General features: G+C 41.4%; 1 protein-coding gene across 1 annotated transcript in view; it reads left to right on the top strand.

Moving 5' to 3' along the window:
* The window catches only part of LOC118111660 (contactin-3), a 38005-nt gene extending 16020 nt beyond the window's left edge, over nucleotides 1–21985 (top strand). The window contains exons 10-23 of the mRNA XM_035160450.2: nucleotides 753–882; nucleotides 1314–1464; nucleotides 1971–2098; nucleotides 3483–3652; nucleotides 6590–6707; nucleotides 12643–12801; nucleotides 13478–13627; nucleotides 13926–13996; nucleotides 14640–14874; nucleotides 15349–15458; nucleotides 17106–17292; nucleotides 17558–17670; nucleotides 17752–17920; nucleotides 20968–21985. Coding sequence (XP_035016341.1) covers nucleotides 753–882; nucleotides 1314–1464; nucleotides 1971–2098; nucleotides 3483–3652; nucleotides 6590–6707; nucleotides 12643–12801; nucleotides 13478–13627; nucleotides 13926–13996; nucleotides 14640–14874; nucleotides 15349–15458; nucleotides 17106–17292; nucleotides 17558–17670; nucleotides 17752–17920; nucleotides 20968–21065 — 1989 coding nt within the window. The 3' untranslated portion in view covers nucleotides 21066–21985. The remainder of the gene's footprint in view (nucleotides 1–752; nucleotides 883–1313; nucleotides 1465–1970; nucleotides 2099–3482; nucleotides 3653–6589; nucleotides 6708–12642; nucleotides 12802–13477; nucleotides 13628–13925; nucleotides 13997–14639; nucleotides 14875–15348; nucleotides 15459–17105; nucleotides 17293–17557; nucleotides 17671–17751; nucleotides 17921–20967) is intronic.
* Nucleotides 21986–25831: the final 3846 nt, after the last annotated feature.

Genomic DNA, 25831 nt, shown 5'->3' with positions numbered 1-25831 from the left:
AACAGTTTGCAGAACACATTTTTGTGTACATGGTGTTTTTCTGATGGAATACGCAATATGGTGATAAAGTGGCCAATCAGCCTGAGATATGCGCTCTCTGTGTGTGCTTCTAGTTTCATCTGTTTGTTTGTTTGTAGACAACATTTTGGTGAAGATCCAGGATTTTTTTATCACTTTCTTCACCATGTGTGTTTTTCAACATTTCTGCCGATTTCTCAGAGAATTATGTGTTAATCTTGTTGAAAATGTCAAATCAAAGACAGATTTATGGGGTTCGCGTTAATGAGATGTGCAATTTTGTACAAATCCAAATAAGAATCTTTATCAAGTGGATTCAAATGTGGTTTCGTGGGGGTGAAGGCTTTTTTCAAGGATACTGTGGTGTGAATAGTTTAATTAAAATGGATTTATAGAACTATGGAAGGTTTTAAATGTCAACACCTCGAATGGAACACCTCAGACTAAACCTATAATAGATCAGGACCCTTGATTTATCCACACACTTACTCAGATTTGAGTTGAAAACGTAAAACTATAAAGGCTATTATCGTGAAACCAAAACTAAAATGTGTTTTGTCCTCACGACTGATTAATTCCCGGCAACATAATCCTGATTCGATCTGCACCTATTGACAATACCTCTAACTCAACCGAATAGTCGTTGAGCTTTGCCAAAGCATGCTGAGTGAAGCAAAAGCTGCACCGTTAAGTCCTTGGCAATAATTGCTTTCTTTCATCCTTTTTCTGCACAGGGCAGGATCCATGTGGAGGACGGAGTCCTGTCAGTGTCCGCGCTGACACTCTCTGACGCCGGCATGTACCAGTGTGTGGCTGAGAATAAACACGGTGTCATATATTTCGCTGCTGAGCTGATGGTTTTAGGTAGGATGGCATTTATCTCTCCCTTAACTCCTCATGTCATTTTGCCAAAGAATCTTGAAGGTCATCTCACTGTCATTCTGAAAGGTTGTCTGGATTAACGGATAACGGGGTCAGCGAGAATCATTTTGTGGGGTCAAACACATTAAAAAAAGAATATATATATTTTTATTTATTTTTTCTGGGGGGGATGTAGTGACATATAGAACAATAAAAATTACTTTTTACAGTAAAACCAATAAAAGTCATAATATTAATACATAAAAAATGAGTTAATGTCTCAACAGTGTTTTGATTTTATATTTATTTAATTACAATTACAAAATGTTAAAAATGTATTTTTCGATTACTTCACGATTTGATGATTCTCAGACTGAAGTTCACTCCTGTGAGAGTTGCTGCAGTGATAAAGTCAGTTTCTTGTTTCCCATCAGCTTCTCCTCCAGACTTCACAGGGAACGTCCTCAGAGCTTTGCTCAAAGCCAAGGCAGGAAGTACAGTGACTTTAGAGTGTAAACCTCAGGCCTATCCCATCGCCAGCATCTTATGGAAGAAAGGAAACCTGCCCATCCACACCAACGACAGGTGAGCGATGGCCGAACTGAAAAGTAGCTGGATGTTCTCTAAAATTCTTCTTCTTCTTCTTCTTCTTCTTCTTCTTCTTCTTCTTCTTCTTATTGTTCCTTCTCTTCTACTTCATCGTTTTCATTCTCCTCTTCTTCTCCTTCTTCCTCATTTTCCTCTTCTCCTTCATCTCCTTTTCCTCCTTCTTTTTCTTCCTCCTCTTCTTCTTCCTCTTCCTCTTCCTCTTCTTCTCAGTGTGTAGTTGGATGTACACGCATGAACAGTTCAGTTTTTTAATCAGGTTGAAATCAGAGCATGGGGCATTTTTTATCCAAACCCTTTTCAAACTTTATTTGCCCTGATTAATATTCACTGTACATACACTCGCAGCCACACCACTAAGTTTCCATGAGCATGTAGGACACTGACATGCAGACACATCCAGAATCAGCACTGAAGATAAAGCGGCTCCTTGTTTGCAGACGTGAGATTGTGAACTGCTCTTTACGTTTCTTACCCTCCTGCAGGATCACACTTTCTCCAGATGGAACGCTGAGGCTTGCCAACGTGAGCAAGTCGGACGCGGGCAGCTATACGTGCTTCGCTCGGAATAGATTTGGCATGTCGAGCACGACAGGACGGCTTCTCGTTACCGGTGAGCTCCGCTGTTAAAGAGCTGAGTGTTCCCCACTTAGTGAGCTGAATTTATGGCTGAGTATGGATTAACACCACAGAGAGAGCCACTGCATCGTGAGGACGTGAGTCAATAACTAGTGGGTAGAAAACATAAACAAACTTTAGGTTTCGCTTTGAGGGGTTGCGTCAAATGTTTGGGAAGCCTCTATTCATGAGGGGCCCCAACATAAAGTCGTTGAATAATTGAGTAACATCCTCAAACGTTTTTACATTGTGTGTGTATTGGTGACCAAAGCTCCACTGCAGCGTGCAAAAAAAAATCTTTTTAAATCTTTCGGTTTAATTTTATATTGAATAGTTCTGTCCGGCTGCATTTTGCTGAAGCTGCAATAATACACATGAAAGGTGTTGGAGAAAATCCTTGGATCATTGTTTCCCTCAAAGCCGTTGAAACACCCAATTTACTGCAACAAATAAAAGTGCTCTGGATGGAGGCAATGAAAGAATGAGCTGCTCCAGACGCTGTTATTGTATTGAGTGCGTTTCCAGTGATAGTTGAGTGTTCTCCTGGATTCGTATTGGCTTTATTTATGTGTCAAACGCTGTTGTTTGCAGCTCTGTCTGCGCGGAACAGCATTTTTAACTTTAATTGTGGACGTATATTTCAAAGTCAAAACGCAGCCGGCGACACAAAGCCACGACCCAGACACTGATTATTATTGGCTTAAGAAGTGAGGGGACTCTTTTTACATGTATGGTTTACTTCCTTGACAGTGAATGTAAAGTAAGATGACAGAGTGCAGACCCTCTTCCTTTGGGTTGTACCGTCTTTTATTTAAATCCAGCAGATTCATTATCTTGCATTTTGAGGCACAGAAGACTTATACCAATGATTGCCGCGGTAGACTTTGAAGCAGTGCTCCTCATTTTTGTTCTGGATGCACAGAAGAGCCCATTACATGACGTTTTATCTGATCCGCAGTGTATTATAATTGCTATCAGGATTTCAGAAGATTACTCCGGCTGTGTCAGCCTGGAGTATTAGTCCACTTTAGTGGTGGCAGGCTGCATGTTATCACATTAATTCCAATAAGACTTTCATGAGACCTTCCTTGGGTCTCTATAAGGGCGCTATATAAATTCAAGTTATTATTATTATTATTATGATGATTAGAATTGTTATAATTACTATATGCCGTAGATAATAACGGCTGCCCTCCACTCACTGTATTACAGAACACTTCCCTGCGTTCCAGCTGGCGTCGTATCACTCGTCTGCTTCTGTTTCAGAAACTGGCTGCTCATCCCGTCGCAGCGAAATGTCTCATGTTCAGCGTGAGACCGACAGCCGCCTCGTCAGAGATGACTCCCTCTCACTGTTTTTTTTTTATCCTCTGATGCAGATCCAACCAGAATCATCCAGGGGCCTGTGAACATGGAGATCATCGTTGGCGAGAGCATCGTGTTACCGTGTCAGGTCGCCAGTGACCCCGTCCTTGACGTTTCCTTCTCCTGGGCCTTTAACGGACAGCTCATCGCCAAGGGAGACGGTCACTTTGAGCACGTGGGTGGGGTGAGTGACCCGCCGTCGTACTTCTTCAGGATGTGTGAATGTGCAGTTAACACCTCCTACCATCTTTCATCCCAGCCATTTGCTAAAAGGGACAGCTTGAAGAGAGTTTGACTGTGACTCAGGGTACATTCATACTTTCCATTTTAAACAGTTTCCGTTTTAAAACTTTCTCTGTCCATCCTAACAACCCTGGAAACGCACGACCATTCAAGTTCACTGGACACGTGTGCGCCGATGTAAACAGGGATCAAGAAACCGCAATGGTGAAAAGTAAGAGAAGGGATTTAATTTAAACAAGGTGAAACTGTTTCTGACAGTAATACATCTTAAACACCCAAATTAGCGAAAACACGGACAAAGCCACTAAAAAAATGCGATATTCTCCTTTCCCAGTAGAGGAGTTTGCATTTCTATGCCACGTTTGACGTCACTGGGAACAGAGAAGCTCTCTCGCCTCGCTGACTTTCCAGCGTTGCATCTTGCACATTATGAAGAAAGGGAAAAATATTGTTCCCAAGATATGAAAAACATAACAAGTTCAATAACGTTATGGATAATTAGGTGCCAATGCCCGGAAGTGCAATGTGCATCATTATGCTGCATGTGGGGCTGTAGTGGGGGTAAATGCTGTTTACGTAGCTTTTTAAATACAAAATAGCGTTTATGCACCTTTTTATGGTGGTTTACTCACTTGTTATTGTCCAATTTTACTGAGCATTATATGACAGAGCACCTACCCCCCCGCCCCCTTCTCACTGTTGCTTGGCACCCCACCCCTCCTCTCCCGTCTCCTCAGCGTACGGCGCTCGCTGCTTGCAGACTCTCAAAGTCCCGTCTCTCTTGCAAACTGGCCGAGTTTCTATTGGTCCCTCCATTCTGTGAACGGTTCCATGTGATGCAGCAGCTCGTCAAAATGGGACGCAGACATAGAGTGGACTTTTCCCTTTTAACAGTCAAACACAGATCAGCCGTTTTTGCGACGTGAGACGCTGTAACCAGGGGCAACAGAGGGCTGTGTCATTGGGCTGAGTGCGTAATACATGGTGGTTGCTTGTTTATCAGTTAGTCAGTGTTGTGTGAAGTTTGAAGAACTCATCAGGCTTAATCTGTAAGACGTTGTCATTAGCCACATTGATCTATCTGAATCACATGCTAACAATTACACCATAAACTTAATTTCCTATTACATTGGCTCTTATCTTGGCTATTTTCACAATGAAGGCACTCGGTGTATGTTGTTATGTGTTATTATTACACGTGCAGTCATGTCAAAGCAGGATTTTACTGTTACCGTAATATGTTTCTTCTGCAAAAATCTTAACTTGTAAACTAACTAGCAACTATAACTAGATAGAAAATAATAGTTGAGTAAAAAGTACAGTATTTGCCTCTGAGATGTAATGGAGTAAATATATAACGTAACATGAAATTGCAACACTCAAGTAATGTAGTTGGTCAAAATTGTATAAAGTAATTGAGTAAATATACCTAGTTACATTCCATCATTGTTTACCCCAAACTAGTACAAATAAACAACAACAATAAAAATTAAATGCTAATTTATTGGTCTATGTGATTCGATTTCAGTTATTCTAGTCTCCTAGTCCATACATAGTATCGTATACGGGGGACTGAAGTTCACCCACCTTTTTAATAAACGGTGCCAGCAGCGTTTTTCAAACTTCTTAGAGTGTGGACGACCGGGCGTAAACGCATCAGAGGTGATATAAAAGTAAAATGTAGTGGTGTGGATGTAGCCTAATTTGCCCTGAAGTTGGCGTGACACCTTTCTTTTGATGTTGGAGGGATAATAATATGTGGGAATCTGTAGCAGGAAATTGTGTGAGATCATTCAGTCCCTCTAAGCCTCCAATTGTACTTTTATGAATGAAGGCATGGCGGCCTCTGTGTCAAAATCCACCTCCTACATAAAAATCATGATGCAGGTAATATGTTGCTTGCTCAGCCATTGTGACATGTTGTCATCTCTTCGAGTGCACGTCTCCTTCTCGAGCTGAAGCCTTATGAAGAGATCTATTTTTAATACTCGGGCTGGTCTTGAATTCTTTTCATATCCCACTTTGACATAGCCTGCCGCACGGAGAGGGGAGCACACATCATTAGAGGTGTCTCTTTAAAGGAATGGCAGAGCCCCAAATGACAAAACACTTTGAGAACACCCTCACACCCTTCAAGATTAACCATTCTTCCTGTGCGCGCTTGACTGACAGTGTTCTTATCTGAAAAGAAACGCCTTCCCCCAGAAATGCTAGAATGTGCCCAGTCCAAAGAGATTATCAACTTTACTTTGCTGCTTCAAGGAATTTAATTTCCATAATTAAACCATGCTGGTTCGACTGCCACATTTCCCTGCCAATGCCAAGAGAACAATTTCACCACTAATTTACCATTTACTGCTTACGGGTGTCTCTCAGAGGAGAATATAGAGTGGGCCGTTTTCACTCTCCAATCAAGCACAAACCACTCGCTGAACTCAGTAACACATATTTTTGCGGTTCCTCGTAATAGGTCTTGAAGGTTGTGGCAATGACCTCTGAGAAAATGCAAAAGAAATAGCCGAGGCCTTGTCAATCACAGTGGCTCCGTTTCGTGCATACATTTGATTTGATTTCCAGCCTTGATCCTTCTCATCTGAAGAACGGCTCCATGTGACTCGCTCTTATTCAGAGATGTTTCATTGTGTTTGCATCAAGAAGGGTCAAGATGTGTATGGAAAATATCTTTTGATGTAACAATATCTAGCTTTATATCTAGCTTTCTAACCTTTCTAGCCTTGGTTTTCTAGTCTCGGCAGGATGTGCAAACGGTTGTCGCGCCGCTATTTACCGCATTTTATGTATGCTTCACTACATTCTTTGATAAGCTGTCACAAGGTCTGCCATCATGCAACATAAATCTGTCTCTCCTCCTTGGTAGCGCACAGCGGGAGATCTGATGATCAGAAACATTCAGCTTTTCCATGCCGGCAAGTACATCTGCGTGGTGGACACAGACGTGGAGAGCCTGTCAGCTGTGGCTGTATTGATTGTGAAAGGTAAGAAAACCCCTCTGCTCTGCACTCACTAATTACAACAGGATTTACAGCCAGTGCTGCTGATTGGGCCCCGCTTTTTAAAAAAAAGGAGAAATAAAAAATACAGACTTAACTGTGTAGTGCTCGGTTGGTGTAGCCACAAAACATACAATAAAAAAAGATTTCCGGAGATATATGTGGAGACATTCTTACTTCCACAAAGGAGGATTTGCAAAAACTACTAAAAAGATTTCCATGAAATTATATGGAAATGTGGAGCACGACCCAAGGAAGAACCCATTAAATTTTGAGTAGTACGAGTAGCAGTTTTTTTTTTTTCACTTTCTTTGACATTGTGAGATTTTTCAAAATGTTCCTCTCTCAGAGGATATTTCATGGATCTTGATGAAATAAATCTGACATGTTTAGGGGACTGATATTAAGGAGTTTTGTGCAGATTCAAATAAAAATCCAGATCTAGTGGATTTGAAGGCGGTTTCGTAAAGCTCAGTTCACACCACACGGTTTTCAGACGGATTTGACACTCAGCAATGACTTTTGCAAGTTACAGATAAAAGCCACTGATGGGCTGGAAGCTATGTGTGAACTCTTCAAAGACGTGATCAGAGGGGCTCGCCGACACGTCCCTGATGTGTCGCAGACTCCTAGATTTTCAACCTGCTGGAAATCTAGCTTCTCTAGCATCTCGCCTGTTTGTTTTTTTTAACACTGCACATGTGTGTTATCAGGCAAATCAAGCAATAACCATGTGTGTGAGGGACAGGGTAACACACACTGAGTGCATATTATCTACATCGGGCTGGGATCAGGTTTTGGCAGAAGAATACCTGTCGGGTTTGGGTCGGGTTCCTTTAGCTTTCAGGGCGGTTTGATTAAAAAATCTGGGCCTGAGCTGCACTCTTGTTTTTTACAACTGTGACGTCCACTAAAGCGTTTGTACCTCCTCAAGCTTAATGTGTCTTTCTGAGCAGGAAGAGGATCAGTTGGATTCCCTGTGTGTTGTGGTTAAACGTACCAGCCGCTGGTTTCTCCTGGTGAAACATTGTGTTGTGTGTGACCCCCCCCCCCCGTCGCCAGTCAGTCATGTGGTGTGAACTCAAAACAACTGCAAGACTCCTGATCACAAGACAGCAGGTCATGTAATGTGAACTGCAGAGCGATCCGAGCACTCGGACAATGTGTGAACTCTGCTTTAGGGGACTGTTGAGCGAAGGTATGCCTTTCTATCATGAATATGTTTTACTGAGAATAAAAGGAAAGTTGACTATCAGGGCATATAATGTTCACTTCGGTTTTTTAAACTCAAATGGGTTTTCTTTCAGACAAAAATGCTTTTATCCTCATGAAAATCATACCACCAGACTATCACCAGAACCCACAGTATTTATGTCCTTCTTATTCCTACCAGTGGCTGCTTGATTATATCAAATTGCTTTTCTTTTATTTTGCATTGAGGGATGCTTGTGCAAGTGAAAGACTTGAGAGTAATGTGTGAAATCACAGGAATATGAGCTCTGAGTGTTTAAGAACGTGTTCTGGTGTTCCTTCGGTCTCTCTTTTTAATGTACAATTTTCAGTGCTGCTGCGGTTTGACAGATGAATGTTTAGAAGCCTGTCTGTGCTCGCTCATGCGGTTTGTATGGCTCCGGAGAGACGCAGTTGCAGAGGGCTGCATCGGGCAGAACAAAACCGAACAACTTGTTTCAGGGAGTGGCAGGTTTGTGCAGAGTGAGAGGTGGGATGTTTCTGCCATTGATCAATACGCCAAATAGCCCAGCAAATTGACACCACGTGTGTTAAATGTCAGACGAGGTGAGGGATGATTTTGGTGTCAGGATTTGAAAAGGTTGGATCCATATCTTTGTCTTGTAAGGATACTTGCCAGTGATTCAATTTGGCATGTTGGAGATCTCAGGCAAATGGCATTCATAAGCACTCCTTTCCGAACGGCTGACGACTAAGTGGAAAGGACGCCAGTTCTCCAGCAGAAGCGATATCAGGGCCCTGGAAATGGATTGCCCCGGTATCGACTGGAGAGGGGAACTTGTCCGTGACTCAGACTGTGCATTATTTACACTCCCTGCTCACAGCAGCTGTCATGGACGTCTCATTGCTTGGATCGAACAGCTTCAAATGTTTGGAGCTGGGCAGAAAAAACAGCCATGGAGGGTAAAGAGTGAGTTTTCTTGATTGTAAACGTCTAACCAATGGACTGTGGCCACATGTCGATTAACAGTCGGGTCATTATCCAGTTTGTAAAACCCCCACATACCTTTATACCTATGACCCATGAAGGACACAGGTTAACACTCAATGTTCAGCACCATACTCAGAAAAAAACTGTATTTGAACCAGTAGTAACAGCAACAATAAACTATGTAAAAATACTGAATTACAAGTAAAAGTCCTGCACTGGACCTAAAGTACCAAAAGTGAAAGTACTGGCCCCTGTGACTGACGTATTATTACTTTCACCAAGGAGGTAATAATATGTTTGTTTGATTGTTTGTTTGTAAGATAGATTATGCAAAAACTACCGGACAGATTTAAACGAAACTTGGAGGAAGGATGTGATATGCGTCAGAAATAATGCAAAGACTATGAAAAAAATCAGGCACATGCATAGTGCTAATATCTATCAACAGGTGAGATTTGGTGTGGATCAAAATAAATATTCTGAGGGGGTCATCTTATTTACTAATATATTTCTAATATAACAAATATTCCTTTCAACTATTTTAGAGAATGTAAATTTGTCCTGCCTGTAATTTGAGCTCTTTCCAGAACATTTCTGTGTAGGTGGTTTATTTATCTGATCCCAATATGCAATGTGCTGATAAAGGGCTAATAACTATGGCATAGTTATATTTGTCATTACTAGAATGTCAATACTGATGCATCAATTTGCAATTTTCATGTCACTTTAGTAGCTGGTGGAGGTTTAACTAGTTTTACCTTCTTTATTAACTGTCAGATTAGTGTGGTTAGTGAGTCCAAGCTCTGGGATTGGGGCCCTCATAAGAGTCACACGATTCATGGATTTCCTTTTTTAATTCGATTTTGGACAATATTACTTCTTTTAATTGTATTTAATTAGAACAATTTAATATATAGTTATTTTTAATGTTTTTAACATAATATCTTTCAAATGTGGAGTAACTGTAACAGTCGGTGCAATATTTCCCTCTTAAATGTTAAAATGTGATCAAATGGAAATAACAATAATTCACTTTCGACCACTGCCAGTGACACAGTGTACCTGTCACTGGTGGGATAACGGACAGAAGAAGCTGTTTTCATCTGAATGACTTTAAACCAGAGAAACTCTCCTTTGTTGTGTGGATTATCAACGGGGACGCTGAATTTAGAAAGAGATGTTGCTATTGATTTCTTTATAAATGTCATTTTTCAAAGCTGTTAGCAGCACAAACAAAATTTCCACCCTCTCCCATTTCTCTTGACGTGGAGAAATCTCAGAGATTGATAAACTCAACTCAAACTGGACAAATAAAAGAAAAAATATCTTTGTGGCTTAATAATACGAGAGGTAGGCGAGAAAACTTTTAAACAGACTCCAACCACTCAGTGGCTGCGTTTACGTGAGCTCAAAAATGAAATCTGAATGCTCCGACAACAGTGTGAATAATGCAGGACTCATTTACCTGTGATCGTGATTACGTCAGTGTGATTATACCTTGGAGTGAGTGTGATGGCAGGAACATACAGTCCATAAGATCACAATCGTAATAGTCGCAACTATTGTTGTTGTTGGCAGTAGACACATTATTGCAATGATGTCAAATTAGCCGTGGCTCAGTAATCCTGCTGGGTGCTGTTTCCGATCCCGTTTCACTCCGCTCCTCTCGTAGAACTGAAGGTCAATAATAATCGCTCCCGATACAAAGACTCTTGAGTGATCAATCTGCAGGGTTCTTGTTTTGTTTTTCTAGAACAGCTGCAGTTGAGAATGTTTTGGAGGCCCACTCCATGACGCCCCACAAACACTCCACCACTGGACACTGGTGGTTTTGGAGAAGGTCACTGTTGCGGTTAACATCATGGTCATTCGCTTTCAAACCACTTGGCGAGCACTTGCGCTGGTTTGACAGCTGCATTGTCATCATCATCATCATCATCATCATCATCATCATCATCCTCCTCATCATACACACGGAGACACCCGTCACAACTGCCAGAACAGCAATGTGTTTTAACATTGTTATTTCATCTCATATTGTCTAGATTTGCATCTGACATGTGTGACAGCACCTTTAACAAATGAGCCTCATATTCAGTTCAGATCAAAATAATATTACTATTGTAGGAAATGATAATATAGCCAGATTCTCTGTGCCAGCTTCACAATAAAAGCCCAGACAGCCAATCCATATTTATAACAGTTTATTTGAACACCCTCAAGACACTGACAGCTCCTTTTTACCTCTGCCACGGAAATCTAATTAAGAGGATAAGAAATTGATCCTTGATTGTGTGCTCCATGATTACTTATGTATTAATGAGGCCGGTTTATTAAAGTTTTTTTAAATTTTTTATCAGGGGCTGCTAAAGAGTTTTACAAAGATCAATATCTCTAAAGCCAAAGTCCAAATGTATGTGGGCAGCAGATTCAAGAAAAAAAATGTTCCTCAGTTACTTGTTACATTCGTACCACAGATCCTGCACGAACCATCAATACAAAATTCCCCGTACACGATTCCAGTGCACTTATTGTTTATCAAAATAATCATTTATCACTTTGTTAATTACAATAGTTCTCCTCCAGATTAGAAAGCACTTCAGAGCCAGCGATAGTGTGAGCAGAGCAGGGGGCGTTATTATTCTGCGGGCTGTCTCGCTGCTCTCTAGTGGTCTATTATTTCTGATGAGCTGACACCTTCATTAGAACAGGAAACAGGAGATGAGGCTAAAGTAAACCATCACGCCACTTAATTGGCAGGATAATGAAAATAAATGATAAAGCTCTGGTTTTCTTCAGGGCTGTGAGGTCTTTTTTCATGTTTTACCTTTTAATTTGACTCCCTGCCCCCCCGCTTAGTCTGGACTGTTTCATCGATCACTTACCGTGGAGCAGCCTGAGAGGGAAGGATCACAAGTTGGGTGAATGTTGGAGGATAAATCTTGAATTATATTTGTATTCCTTGTGAAGGACATTAGTTCACATTAAAGTCAAAGCTTTTTAAAAATGTTTTTTTTCTCTTCCTGTTGCTGTTGATTCGTAAATAGAGGATTTCAGCTAAGCACAGCAGACTGGGAGCAGGACAGTTCAGGTAGATGGGATTTCATGCCTCCGCTCTGGCGACAGTAATTGGCCAGAGGCATTTTGTTTTCATGTTTTCTTTCTATCAGTTCATCCCATTATTGTGAACACAAGAACGCCTCAAGGGAATTACTTCAAATTTGGTACAAACTTTGAATTGAACTCAAGGATGAACCAATTTGATTTTGATGGTCAACGCTCATGGTCGCTGTGACCTCACAAAACACATTTTGAACCCGATATCTCAGGGCTACCTCCAGGGAATCCCTTTGGTAAAGTTATTAGGTTTTGGTGGTTAAAGGTCAAAGGTCAGTGTGACCTTACGAAACTATTTTTTTGGTTTTGTAAACTCAGCATCTCTAGAACATCATGAGGGAATTAAACAAATATTTCAAGTCTGCCTTTAGTAAGTTCCTTAAAATTGTAACCACTTGTGACTTGGACTCAACGATGAATATGAACTGGAAAAAGAACATGTTAACCGAAGCCACAGTGGATGGTTGGGGCCTTCAGCTACAGGGTGGTAATTCTAGAATTGTATGCAGAAATAATACACAGTGAAAGCTTTAAACTCCAGCATGTGCACGTTTAAACATTTGCATCAACATTCTTGCCGCTGCACGAACCTCACAGTGTGTGTTCGTGTGATTGAGCCAGGCCCCCCCAGCCCACCAGACTCTGTGACGGTGGAGGAGGTGACAGACAGCACAGCTCAGCTGACCTGGAGCCCAGGCAGAGACAACGGCAGCCCCATCACCAATTACCTCATCCAGACCAGGACCCCCTTCACTGTGGGCTGGCAGCGGGTCAACACAGGTACGCAACCCTTGAAGATGAATTTTCCTTTTACAGCACACGTGACGTTATCCAGATAATTCATAGAGCCCCTCGGGGATATTCTCTTATTTCTCTTTTCCCTTCAGCAGGGAGAGGTTGTAGGATTTTAATAGGTTTTGACCCTAATGTTGAGGGTCAAAACGGTGAAAATATATGCACAACAGTGTAGTTCCTATCTACGAAATACATAATGTTATAACATAAACCAAAGTGGCTGCAATCCATATTAAACAAGAAAGAGGGGGAAAAGGTTCAAGTCAAGCCAAATTAAAGCTGCTATAATCAGTATTATTTAACAATGGATCAGATTTCTGTTTAATGAGAAATAAATTGGTTGTAGTGATGAACCCAAAGATAACGATCACCTAATACTGAAGTTCATCTGAACGGTACAGAGCCTTTTCATTTGTTTGAGCTCCATGTTTTACTGTTTTACTTTTCTGATTCCCTCCAGTCGCAGCAAAAAGTAGTTTAGCACTAGTGTTAGCTGACAGCAGACAGTTTGTCTCACTGCTAACCTTACGTTACATTACGTTACCTATGTAATGTAAAGGAAGGTGAGGCCTTTTAAGCCCCATGAACCTGGGTGTATTATTTATTATGCATTATTTCCCATTTTAATCAGAATCAATCTCATGATTATTTTTTCTCCTAGTCCCTGAGATAATTTATGGGAACACGCTGACAGCCACTGTGGTCGACCTCAACGCCTGGGTGGAGTACGAGTTTCGGGTTTTGGCCAAGAACAGCGTTGGAGTCGGAGAACCCAGCCCTGTGTCCGTCAAGACCAGGACAGAGGACGCAGGTACAAAACATCTCCTGATTCGTCCGGATCAGATAGAAAACCTCCACCTGTCCTCTGCAAGAAATATAAACCGGTTTTGATTAAAATATCCATAGACAGAAAAACAATAATGAATCATAAAAAAGCAAACATTACAATAGGACACATACGATTTTACAATAAGAGCTGAATAGTTGCACTTGCAGATGGTAGCGCGCCGCCATCATTCACGTTTATACCACTGTTTCCATTTTGTACAATATCATGAAGCCTGAAGTGATTCTCATGCACATGTGTGAACGAGGTCTGCGTTGTGTAGTCCCTGATGCAGCTCCCGGTGACGTGGGCGGAGGAGGCGGAAGCAGATCTGAACTGGTCATCACATGGGAGGTAAGTCAACAGTCTCATGTTCCAGTCTCTCTTAATCTCAACGGCTGCAGTCAGTGGGCTATTTTGTTGAATGAGCTGTTTAATATTTCTACACTAAATCAAAGCTCCTGCTCCCTTTGGCCTGTGAGTGTCGTAAATGCGGGGTCAATTGACGTCTGGCGCTGCTGTGGTTGTAATGTCTTAGTTAAAGAGTCACTAGCAAAGTGTAGACAGGCGTTACACTGAATCTGACAGTTATTGTCACTTGTGAGGCTTCAATCTGTGATGAATTACTGTTCATCCGAATCACAGCAGTGGAGTGAGCCGGGCCGGTGCCGCTGCAAAATAATGTAGATATTGAAGAAACCATTTTGTGGCAGGAGCTATCTCCTCATTTAAATTATTCTCATTTCATTAAATGCAGAAATGACTTCTCATTTTAAAAGCTGCAACGGACGCCCTGTAATGAGCTTAGACTTTTTTTAAATGGCATTTTACTGCTCATTTCATTTCGTCAGGTGGGTCACAAAAGCAATTTGTAGGTCACATGCTTCCTTTTGGCATCATGAGAGTGGGTGGTGATTGTGTCAGCCCGGCGGCGGGGTTGAACGTGAGCGGTTTGTATATGTTTTAATATCACTATAGTTTTGTGTTTCACTCTCAGCCTGTCCCCGAAGAACTGCAGAATGGTGAGAGCTTTGGTTACATCATTGCTTTCCGCGCCTTCGGAGAAGTCAGCTGGACCCACGTGGCCACCTCCGCCCCCGGCGCGTCGCGCTACGTGTACCGCAACGACAGCATCCTGCCCTTCTCTCCGTTTCATGTCAAGGTCGGAACTTACAACAGCAAAGGACAGGGTCCCTTCAGCCCTGTGGTCACCATCTACTCTGCAGAGATAGGTAAGGGAATGAATGTGAGTGGGATTTTTTGCAAAAGCTTTTTCCTTTTTTTTACGAAAGGACAAAGATCATGAAATCGGCTTTATTGGATCCACCGGGCTGAAAGCACTTGATAAATAAAGCGACTTGCAGGAAAATAAATCTTTTTAAAGTAAAGCTGGAAAACTAAAACACATTTATATAAGGATCGGCAGATTGCCTGTAAATATCACCACTCTTTTGAATGGCTGTGCCAAAGTACAAACAACAAATCTATTGGCATCTATATCAATGGTACCTCTCGACGCGCAGAGAGAGGGTCAGTCTGAAACGGTGTGTTTACCAGCAGCACCTGCTGTAACGATTCACCCGAGTAGAGATGAACAAGAACACCGCGCGGTTATGAACGTGAAAAAACTGAAGAGATCTGTTCTGCTTGTCTCTGTGCTGTTGGACGGAGGCGGCGGCGCTCAGTCTCCTGTTGTCTCCTTTCAGAGCCAAGTGGGATGCCAGCAGGAGTTTGGGCCAGAAGTGTCTCAGCCTCCGAGATTGAGGTGAATTGGCAGGCGATCTCCTTCACCCCTGAAAGAGTTCTGGGCTACGAGGTAAGAAAAAAAACGGAGAGAAATAAATGTTTCACTCTTTTAAATGGAGAAAGAAATCACGCAGCACAGCACCTCACAGTTAAAATAATTGTCCTCACCCCTGTAGTACCAAAAAACCCAATCACTTCGGAACTTTGCTTCGCCATGGAAATAAGCGTTTCAGCCGGGCGTCTGTTGCAGTCAAAATTATACCGTTCTTTGTAGCAGCACGACAGAAAACATGTCAAGGGAGTTTTCAAGAGAACAAAGGAAATTGCCTCGTCCACTTTGCTTTTCATGTTGCTGTCAGTTATAGGATATCGTGATACAAAGCCTCATGATGGACTGAGCTGCAGCACTTCTTCACACTTCAGGGCAGCAAGAAGTGCACAATATCACACCAACAACTGACTATTGATAGCACAGCTGCACCAGGGGAACGGATCTTTAGTCTCGTCTGTGTTCTCTAAATAAAACAGGAATATTAAACGATCACATTTGCAGTGAGATTGCGTTCTCTCCTACCTTGGAAAACTGGGACACCCTGATTGCTTTGTCTGTTTGCTTCTGACTGAATAATCAGGACGATCAAAGAGCTTTAATGTAAGATGCTGATGTTCTTCTTCTTCTTCTGCTCAGTAAATTCAAAGAGGTCTCAATGTTTTCCATCCGGGAAAGAAAGTGTTTGTGTCATTTCATATCTGAGCGATCTCAGTGATATCAACATCAGCAAACACTGAATAATGATGATGATGAAAGAGTACATGATGGAACTTAATCAGTTATTGTATAATTTACTTGCATTTTTAATAAGTCCGATGATAATCAGAGGAGAATAGTGATCACACGAGGCCGTGTTGCACAACATAGACTGGTGTATTGTTGTGCTGTTATGATTTAACAGAAAATCTATTGGTCAGGGAAAACAAAGAAATGACTGTCATTATGCATTTCAGTTTTATAGCATTGTGACTCGAATACATTGCGGATCGGTGGGGTGAGATGTAACTAAAATTGTAGGAGAGTTAAATGGAGGTTGGGATGATATATAATCAGATGCATTTCTTTAAAATGTATGTAGAAATTATTTGAAAGATATATTCATAAATTTCTGGATATTTACTGTATCCATGTGTATGAGTTTATACATGTATATGTTCTTTATCCTCATAATTTTGGTGTTTTTCCACGTGCACATTTGTATGTATATGCATTTGTGTTTATAATATATAATTATATAATTAATTAATTATCATTGTTTCTTTTTCATATATATGTATATTGTAATCTCTTCCATAATGAATGTAAAAGGTGAGAAAGATAAATTAAATTTTTTTCTTTTTCATTTTAATGATTCAGTAATGAATTCATTGATCAAAATTATCTGCAGATGGCTTATTAAGGAATCTAATCTTTCATTTCAGCCTTATTGTGCCTCCGAAATATTCGTATGAGTTATAAAAGCACATTCAAGTCTTTGCAATGATATTAGGTTAAATTCCTCAGAAGATATAGCCAGAGGAAATCATTACACATCACCACATGTCTCCAGACCTCAAAGACAACAGCCAATACTGCAGGGGATAGAAAAAGCATGTTGCCAGTGTCGACGTTTTGCTCCGTGTGTCACAGTTCGATCCCAGATGACGTGCTCTCCATCTCAAACAGGTGGTTTACTGGGAGGACGACACTAAACCGGAGACCATGGGGAAGGTCAGGGTGCCTTGGAACCAAACCTCGGTCACAGTGAGCGGCTTGGCTGGAAACACGCAGTATTTCCTGACAGTCAGCGCCTTCAACACAGCGGGGACCGGCCCCTTCCTCCCTGCAATCAATGTTACCACAAAAAAGCCCCGTAAGTTTCAGCGCCAACACACCCTGCTGCTGCTGCTGCTGCTGCTGCTGCTGCTGCCACACTGATTTGAGTTCTATGGAAGGTTTGAATCCCAGCTTTTGTTAGCTGCTTGAAAAACTTGAGGCATATTTGCATCTTCAATACACAGAGATCAGATCGAATATTTACTTCTAATCTTATTCTTAGAAGTCGTATTATGCCATAGGAGAAATGTGGGATGTCTGTGGTGACCAATAGAAATGTATTGTTTTTATTTCTCATGCAGCACCAGCTCAGCCTCCACTCAACATTGAATGGACTCTAATTGGCTCTCAGCTGTCTCTTTACTGGGAACCTGTGGTGGCTATGGAATCAGAGTGTGAAGTAACGGGCTACCAAGTGAGTTTTTCCCCCTGCATATTTACACATACATATACATTACGCTGTGTCACCCACCTTGTTTCTCTTCCCTCTATTTAGCTGTCATACAGGAGGCAGAGACACAAAGAGGTAAACACACTCACGACATCCAATTGTACAGCAGAGCTGACCCTCCCCGAGGACGACGACGACTACATCATCCACATTCAGACTCTGAGTGAAGGAGGGCTCGGCCCGGCCTCGGACCCTATACGAATCCACCAATTAAGTAAGTTTGTGATTGGGAGGGGGTTTATCAATATATTAAGTTCAAATAGGGGCGGCATGGTGGAACAGTGGTTACCACTGTGGCCTCACAGCAAGAAGGTTCCTGGTTCTTTCTAGTCTTTCTGTTTGCATGTTCCCCCTGTGTCTGTGTGGAAACTCTGGCTTCCTCCCGCAGTCTAAAGACGCAGCATGGGGTTAGGTTGATTACTCTTTAAACAGTGAGTGTGAGTGGTTGTTTATTCCTATGGCTACCCCAACGTGGCTACGTTTTGGATTAGTGGCTGGCCCCTTTTAAGTTTGAAGACTCCAGTGTAGCGTTTTAGTCTGGACGGGCAGAAACTGAGATGTTTGATGGAACGATGATGTTGACACAACCACTTGCTGATTGTGTTTCTTCGGTCTCAACTTAGCCTTGGCAGATTTGTCAGGCATGACCCCTCTTCCGGAAAGAAAAGAGGGATTAGCCCTGGATACCAGCTGCATGGATAATCAATTACAAGCCTTATTGGCCCTGCTGTCTTTGCTAACAGCTGCTGTGCTGTTAACTTCTGCATTTTACAATGATACAACTGCTTATTTGTGTAGGACACAAGTAATTATTCTATTATCTGTGTACACTGGCAGGTGCATGCCCAGAGTATGTGAGTGGTCCCATCGTATGGACAGAAATCGTTTTATTTTGCAGTTTTTTAAACAAAAAAGTTGTAGGACGGATGGATGGATGGAAGGATGGATGGATGGAAGGATGGATGGAAGGATCCTCAAGTAGTTATTTCAGTTTCAAGTAGTAGTTTTGGTTTCAGTCGCCTCAGGTGAAAGAAAAACTTATTTTGATGTTTCAGCCTCAGCAGTGAAATCTGGTGATGACACCATGTACATGTAGATTCAGCCAAACCTCAGTCTGTCAGGGCAACTATTTCCTTTATTATTTATCCACTATTATAATGGAGTCACTTAACACTTTTATAACCTGACAAGGACATTTTGTCCTCCGTTGACTCACCATTACTCCTGCTGTGCTCCTGTAGCCTTATATTTTGCTGAAATATGCAGCACAATCCATCTCTGTTGCACGGGTTGACTTCCTCTTTTTACTAGATGCTATTACTGTCCTGTGGGACACCAGGGGGGGCTCTCCCTCTCTCTGCTCTAAATGCTAATTTGCATTGTTAATATTCCGTGTTGAATCCCAGAAAACAGCAGTTGAGAGAGAGATAGAATTCCACGCTGACTTTTCTTTCAAATTTCATTTTGAAATATTGCCTACTGTTTCCCCAGAGATTCTTTGGCTATTGCAAAGAAAAATATGTGGGCAAAACAAATTAGCAGGCAAAGAGAGTGCTGTGTTCACAGGAGCAATTTACTCAGGACCGTCAGAAATGGTTTAGGAGGTTTCTTTTGCATCAGTAATATGTTTTCAATTCAGGAAAGGGTTTTATATGAATATTATGTCATTACAGTGAAAGTAGTCAGTGATCTCTAAAGAGCTAATTGACTGACTTAAATCATACATGAGGAGTGTGAAGTGATGAGAGCAAACTGCTTTAGGCTTCTGGTCCCTTTACACCCAACTCCCTAAACACATTTTACTGACAATCACAGGCACAAGCCGGGAATTAGATTAGCTTTTAATAAATACCACTTCAAAACACCAGTGTTTATGTTTGAAATTTTGAAAAGCCAAGTACACTATCTAATTTGTAGCTAATCTGTTTTCAGTTGGATCAACAAGTAACTTAAACTTTGACCCCGTTCAGAACCGGTTATAACATTGGTCTGTTGACAAGTGATCCGATTAGGCCTTTCACTTATAAAGGCATCATATTGTCTTAGACGATAAACGTTAATATTGTCATTTTAAGACCTTTTCGTGTGTCTCAGTGTCTCAGTGTTCAGAGTTCAATCCGTGTATTAGAAAGTCCATTGCATTCTCCCTCACAAGCAAAACACAATCCAGTTAAATCAAGGCAAAAACAAACACAACAAAAAAACGTCTGCTCCCGGTTTGACCACGGATTTTTTCAAACCAACAACTCAGGAAAGTAAACAGAAAGAGACTCGTCCGTGTCACTGTTCTATATACGATATATATATACATGGCAATTATGTAACATCGATGGTATATATAGTGGTCTATATGGGGCTGTGGTCTGGGGTTGTGATTGGATTATTGACTTATGGTTGGTGTGACTGTTGAAAACATGAATGTGAACCCTCTGATAGGTCGGCTGTTTCTACAGTAATCAGACAGGCAATATTGAGGTCGGCAAAAATAGATCATGGTCATGTCCATATATCGAACAATAAGTAATTATCGTGACAGGCCATGATCCGATCACAAGCGGTCAGCATAGGTAGAGGTCTGAACGCACTCAGACCACGTACAAAGGTGGTCAGGGACGTATGTGACCACATTCTGTTCACTGTGTGCACACTACTGCATTTAGCCACCGAGGAAGGACCACCTACTCAGCTGACAACCTACTACAGTCTCACAATGTTTCGTCTTTTTCGTCTTTTTAAGCTTCTCTGTGTTCAGACATCGATTTGTTTGTGGCGGCAATATAAACACCAATCTCCACAGAATGAGTGAAACTTTTTCCTCAAATAGGTAAAATCTTTCTGCAGCTCATTGATTCTTTCCGCTCCCCTCCTGACTTCGCTCCCTCTCTTTCACTCTCTCTTTCTCGCTCGCCCAGACACAAACACAAACATTGTCATCGGGCGCATCGGCAAACTCAGGGCTGTGTAAAAGCAACATCGTTTGGTCTTTGCAAGCACAAATGATTGTTTGCAAATACAGCGGGAAAGTGAGAGCCAATCACAAGTGGTCACAGGAGAAACATTCAGGACAAATTTTGAACATACAAATTAAGAGCTGACCACTCTTAGGTAGGATGTTAACACCAGTTCTGAACAGGGCCTTAGATCAGTGGTGTGTATTTCAGGTGGATGTCTCAGAGGGTTGCTGCCAGCAGTGTCCGCTTCCTCCCGCAGGTTTTAACATCAGCTTATCATCTTTATTTTATGTGTGTGTGTGTGTTTCAGGTATGAGTGCCCGTGGCTCGAGAGCCTGGAGCCTGGACATCTCGCCCCTCTCCCTGATCCTCGCCCTCGCAATATCAACATTCAGGTCAACGTCATGACACAAAGACAGATTCTGCTATTTTTCAACGTCCAATCTTGCTTTGTGTTTTTTTTTTCCCTTTAATTTGTGAAAGTTGCCAGTTTTTTCTCTTTTCTGGAGGTGCCACCATACTACAGTATTTTGCAGTGTTTGCAGGTATGAAGCAGCACACGAGCAGAGTGTGCTGTCAGATACTTTATTAACAGTAAATGCTTGAGCTTTTTTTTGACATAGGTCTGTTTTAATATTTTTGCTGGTTGGGAACAATGCTCCATTTCATCTCTTTTTATTTCCCTTTTTAACTCTAGAATGATACGATGCCTTACTTCCATTCATGTGCCAAAGTAGTTTCAGCCTTGTTGTTATTGCTAAGATTGCTACATGCTTTTCTCAAAACTTTAGTCCTCACGGTTTCTTATTAATGGAGGTCTCAGTGTCAGAGGGCCATGATGAGAAGTTGTGTTTTGTATTTTTCAATATTTTCAGATTTCTTTTCTGAATCTGATTTGGTGAGAAGGAACATGTTCATTCACCCGTGTCCGTGCCTTCGGAGGTTCTTGTAACGGCGTCACTTATAATCACTAGTCAGTGATACTTTGGATCGAACTGCATCCGTCTTCATCTTACCGTGTGCCATTGACAGTTGGTTGATGAAACTGGGCCCACGGTGCCGGTGTTATTCATTCGCCTTTTTATCATTTGATTGTGGTAATCTGAATGTACCATGAGGTTTTAAAGCAACACTGTGTAACTTTTGCTGAGCATGAGCGCCCTCTGTAGACACTCGAGGTGAATCATTCTGTTGTCCTTGGTTTCTCGAGCAATTCTATCAATCTCTTGACTGCGTAGTCCCACTCACTGAACTAAAAGACTACTGAATGGTGGATATTACCCATGATCCCCGGCTTCCTGAACCAGAAGAGCTGCCACTGTAACAAGCACACCAAACTCTGTTTGGAATTATTCATATTTTTAAAGTTTCTTCATTGAATATCAGAGATAAAAACTGTTTTCTTTTGACTTGTAACTGTTTTTAACTTTTTAACTACAGTTCAGCTTTACTCTGGAAATTGGGCCTGATTCTGACAATTTAGGGCACAGACACAGATACGTGAATGTAGCAGTAGTGAACCGTCGCCTCTGTTCAGTCCCACGAGGTGAATAAAAACCGTGGCTTTGTATTAAACTTTGGTGAACTTTTAACCTGCAATATTTGCTTCGCATTCACGTTTATGTGACCATGCCCTTAAGCTTAGAGTATCAGTCCGTCACATACTTCTCACAGGAGATCGTACCCGCTCACCAAAGTTACCTAGAGCGTGAACAGATGTTCAGGCTGAGGAGTGGGAATGAAAGTGACACCATTCTCCCAAGTCACAGAACCATCTGACTGATTCCGAAGCTGCTATTTTAAGGTAAAAAGTTGCACAGTGTTGCTTTAACACCTGAGATCTGTTGTCGTGATAGTGGGATTGGACTTTACTCTGGAGATTATTTCTCCCATTACAGGCGTACAGCAGCCAGTGTGTTTCCTTCAACACTAGTGCTGAAACAATCAGTCAATCAACCAAACAAATCAATAATCAACAGCAATCGTTGAAGTCATTGATCAAGGAAATATTCAGTGATTCCAGCCGCTCTAACATGAGCATCAGCTGCTTTTCTTGTTTTAAACCTAAATTATAAACCCAGCAAGGTGATCGTCCCATTATGAAAAAAAGATCCAACTTATACTACCAAAAAAACTGCTATATGTCATCAAAATATCAACCATTTCATTAGTTGGACAACATTTCCATCTCACTTTTATTTACAGTGAAAGTCACAGTTACAGACTCAACTGATCATTTATAGCTGAAGTGAAACAAAATGAGAATTCATATGATAATCATATAATATCAGGCTATAGTTCAAATCACAATATTATTTATATTATATTATTTCAACAATCGAATTATTTCGAAAATTGGGTTAGATGACAGGATCAATACCAAGTTTACATTCCCACCCTGCAGATTATCTTAGCATAGCACAAAGACTGGAGGCAGGGGGAAACAGCTAGCCTGGCTTTGTCCAGCGTTCAAAAACACACCTACCAGCACATGCTGAGCAGCTCGTCAAATGGTCGGCACCATAGTTAATGCAGAGACATGAGAGTAATATTGATTTTCTCATTTTCCTCTCAGCAAGAAAGCAAAGAAGCACATTTCCCCCAAAATGTTGAACTGTTGTTTTAAAGTCATTTCGCTCTCAAATCATGGAGCAGGACAGTTAAAATACAAGAATAGAGAAAAGTAGGTGAATGTGTAAGGTCATTCTTGGTGTATGGAGCAGTAGTTTGACCAATTCATGTAAAGATCCACTTATCAGTTTTTTCCAGAGCTTTGAACTTCACAATGAAAATCACCAAAAAAGTGGATTTTAGTCAAATTTATTTTGTCCACCAGGGAACCGAAAATCCCCTTCAATTTAAACAAGGTGCACGAAATTCCACACACTCATAGATATTAGTCCCCTAAATATGCCTGAGTTATTTCATCATGATGATTTATTCCCTGGGAAAACAATGAAAATATGTGATAACATGGATTATTTCTTGGTCCATGTCCCATCCTTCCACCAAGTCTCATGAAAATCTGTCCAGTGGTTTTTGCGCAATCCTGTGGAAAAAACACACACAAATGGACAGGGGGTGAAAACACAACCTCCTTGGCGGAGGTAATAATCAGCTGTGTCAGAATAATGATACACATTCTTCACTGTGTTCTGACATCTGAGAGACTCAACCATGAATAGGAAATACAACTGTCTAATTCATCAATAATGAAAGTCATCATTATTTCCGGGCTAAGACTGCGTCCATCTGGGCAGCACACAGCTAGTGCCAGTCACCGCGCATCATCCGCCATCACAGTGGAGACGAGAGGTCCGTAGTGCCGCCGAACGTGCCAGTCTGACGAATGAAATCGAGCCACCAGCTTAGACGTTACTTGGCAAAATGTATGGTCAGCTGTGTTTTAATATGTGGTTCTGTTCCCTGTTGTCAGTTGTACTGCCTCTTTTTTCAAAATGTCATATGTGTTGTCATTGTTCATTTTCTGTGTTTCAGTGTTACGTCCGCTGCTCAGGTATTCAGACCTGCTTCTCCCTGCGTTTCAGTCGCTCTGAAACGGCAGGAGCAGACAGGATCAGAAATCTGTCACAAGGGTCCATTTAACAGTCTGACGTGACGAATGGAAGGCCTGATGTGTGCCATGATTCAGCAGACATTAAAACAGATTAATAAATTAGAGCGGGCCTGAGGGGCTACTATGGGAAAGGGCATAGGAGTAATGGTACTAATGACGCCCACACAAGACTAATATATCAGGATTTAGGGAGGACTAAATCAGGACAGTCCCATCAAGATGAAACCAGGACAATTCGTGTGTGTATGTGTGTGTGCGTGTGTGATTACCTTACCCCACACTGTCATGGACAAGTGTTTTCAAGAAGGACATTCAGCTAAAGAATTAAACACGCTATTCAAACTAATTTTTTGTACTTAACTACGGTTCAGGGCTGTGAGCCACTGAAGCGATGCAGACATTAAAATCCAGTAATACGAGGTCAAAATGGGAGGTAGAGAAGAAAAAAAAAAGTTGAAGCCTGAGGGGGGGGATGAAATGTCTGCTTTTCTATCAAATTACAGAGGATTGCCAGTGCAAAGGAAGAAGTAGGGGGAAAAAAGCTCCAGAATCCAAGGCCAGGTCGGGTTCACCTTGCAAGATAAAATTTGTATTAAGTATGAAAACAAAGGGTTTTCTTTCTTTGACAAGTGTTAATGCCTTTCTGAACGCAGTCTTTGAATCCTGATCCTGATATTTTGGGTTTCTTGTGGCTTCATGTGTGGTTAATCTGGGTCCATTCTCACAGGATGTCTTTGTTAATCTGACAGAGCTTTACACAGGAAACTTTACGGCTGATTTATTGATCATATGAAGTATGAAAAAAGATACACAGTTGACGATGGTGTCTTTTTTGGAAGCATTGCCAACCTCTTTGTTTTGTATCGTATCAGTACTGTGAGATGTTTAGATTTTGACTTTCATCTTCTCTGTTGTTGTTTTTTATGTTTGCTATGGTTGCTGATCGTTTTTATTTCATATTTTCTTCCAAACATTCTGCACAAAGGTCAAGTGTTGCTTTAAAATACCAGTTAATTCAGACGGACACACAGCGATGTGAGATCTGTCATCATACAGTTTACTGTACATACTGTATGTATTTTGTTTGATGCAACGCCCACCCCCCCCCAACCAAACATGTGGTGTCCTACTTCCGATTGTAATTATCAGTCAAACCCAGATTCTGACAGAGAACAAAAAACATGAGAAAAGAGTCACATTTCCTCTGAGCTGCTTTCACACACAGCCTTTTGGTGCAGTGACTAAAAAAGCTACCTGTTACAAGGTAGTGGGTCCATGCACAGTCTTTTTATACCAACACAATTTTACAAATTTTCTTGCTACTTTCAGAGAAAATGCAGAAATTAATCTGAAAATAATAAAATAAAAGAGTTACACACAATTTGTGATTCCTTAAAGATTGATAAAAAAAATGACAATGATTCCAGCTCTGGGTGACAACGCTTGGCCTTTCTGTTGTGACTCCTCTGTATTTTGATGTCCAGGTGATCTCCGTGAGATCGTGGCATAAACCGTTTTCACATTGAAACGAGGTCAGCTGATCTTGATATGCTGAAGCTGTGCATGTATGATATCGTTTGGTGCATCTGTGTTTTCT

This window comes from Hippoglossus stenolepis, chromosome 6 (genome assembly GCF_022539355.2).
Source record: "Hippoglossus stenolepis isolate QCI-W04-F060 chromosome 6, HSTE1.2, whole genome shotgun sequence".
NCBI classification, from domain to species: domain Eukaryota; kingdom Metazoa; phylum Chordata; class Actinopteri; order Pleuronectiformes; family Pleuronectidae; genus Hippoglossus; species Hippoglossus stenolepis.
This window is presented reverse-complemented; position numbering and strand designations above follow the sequence as displayed.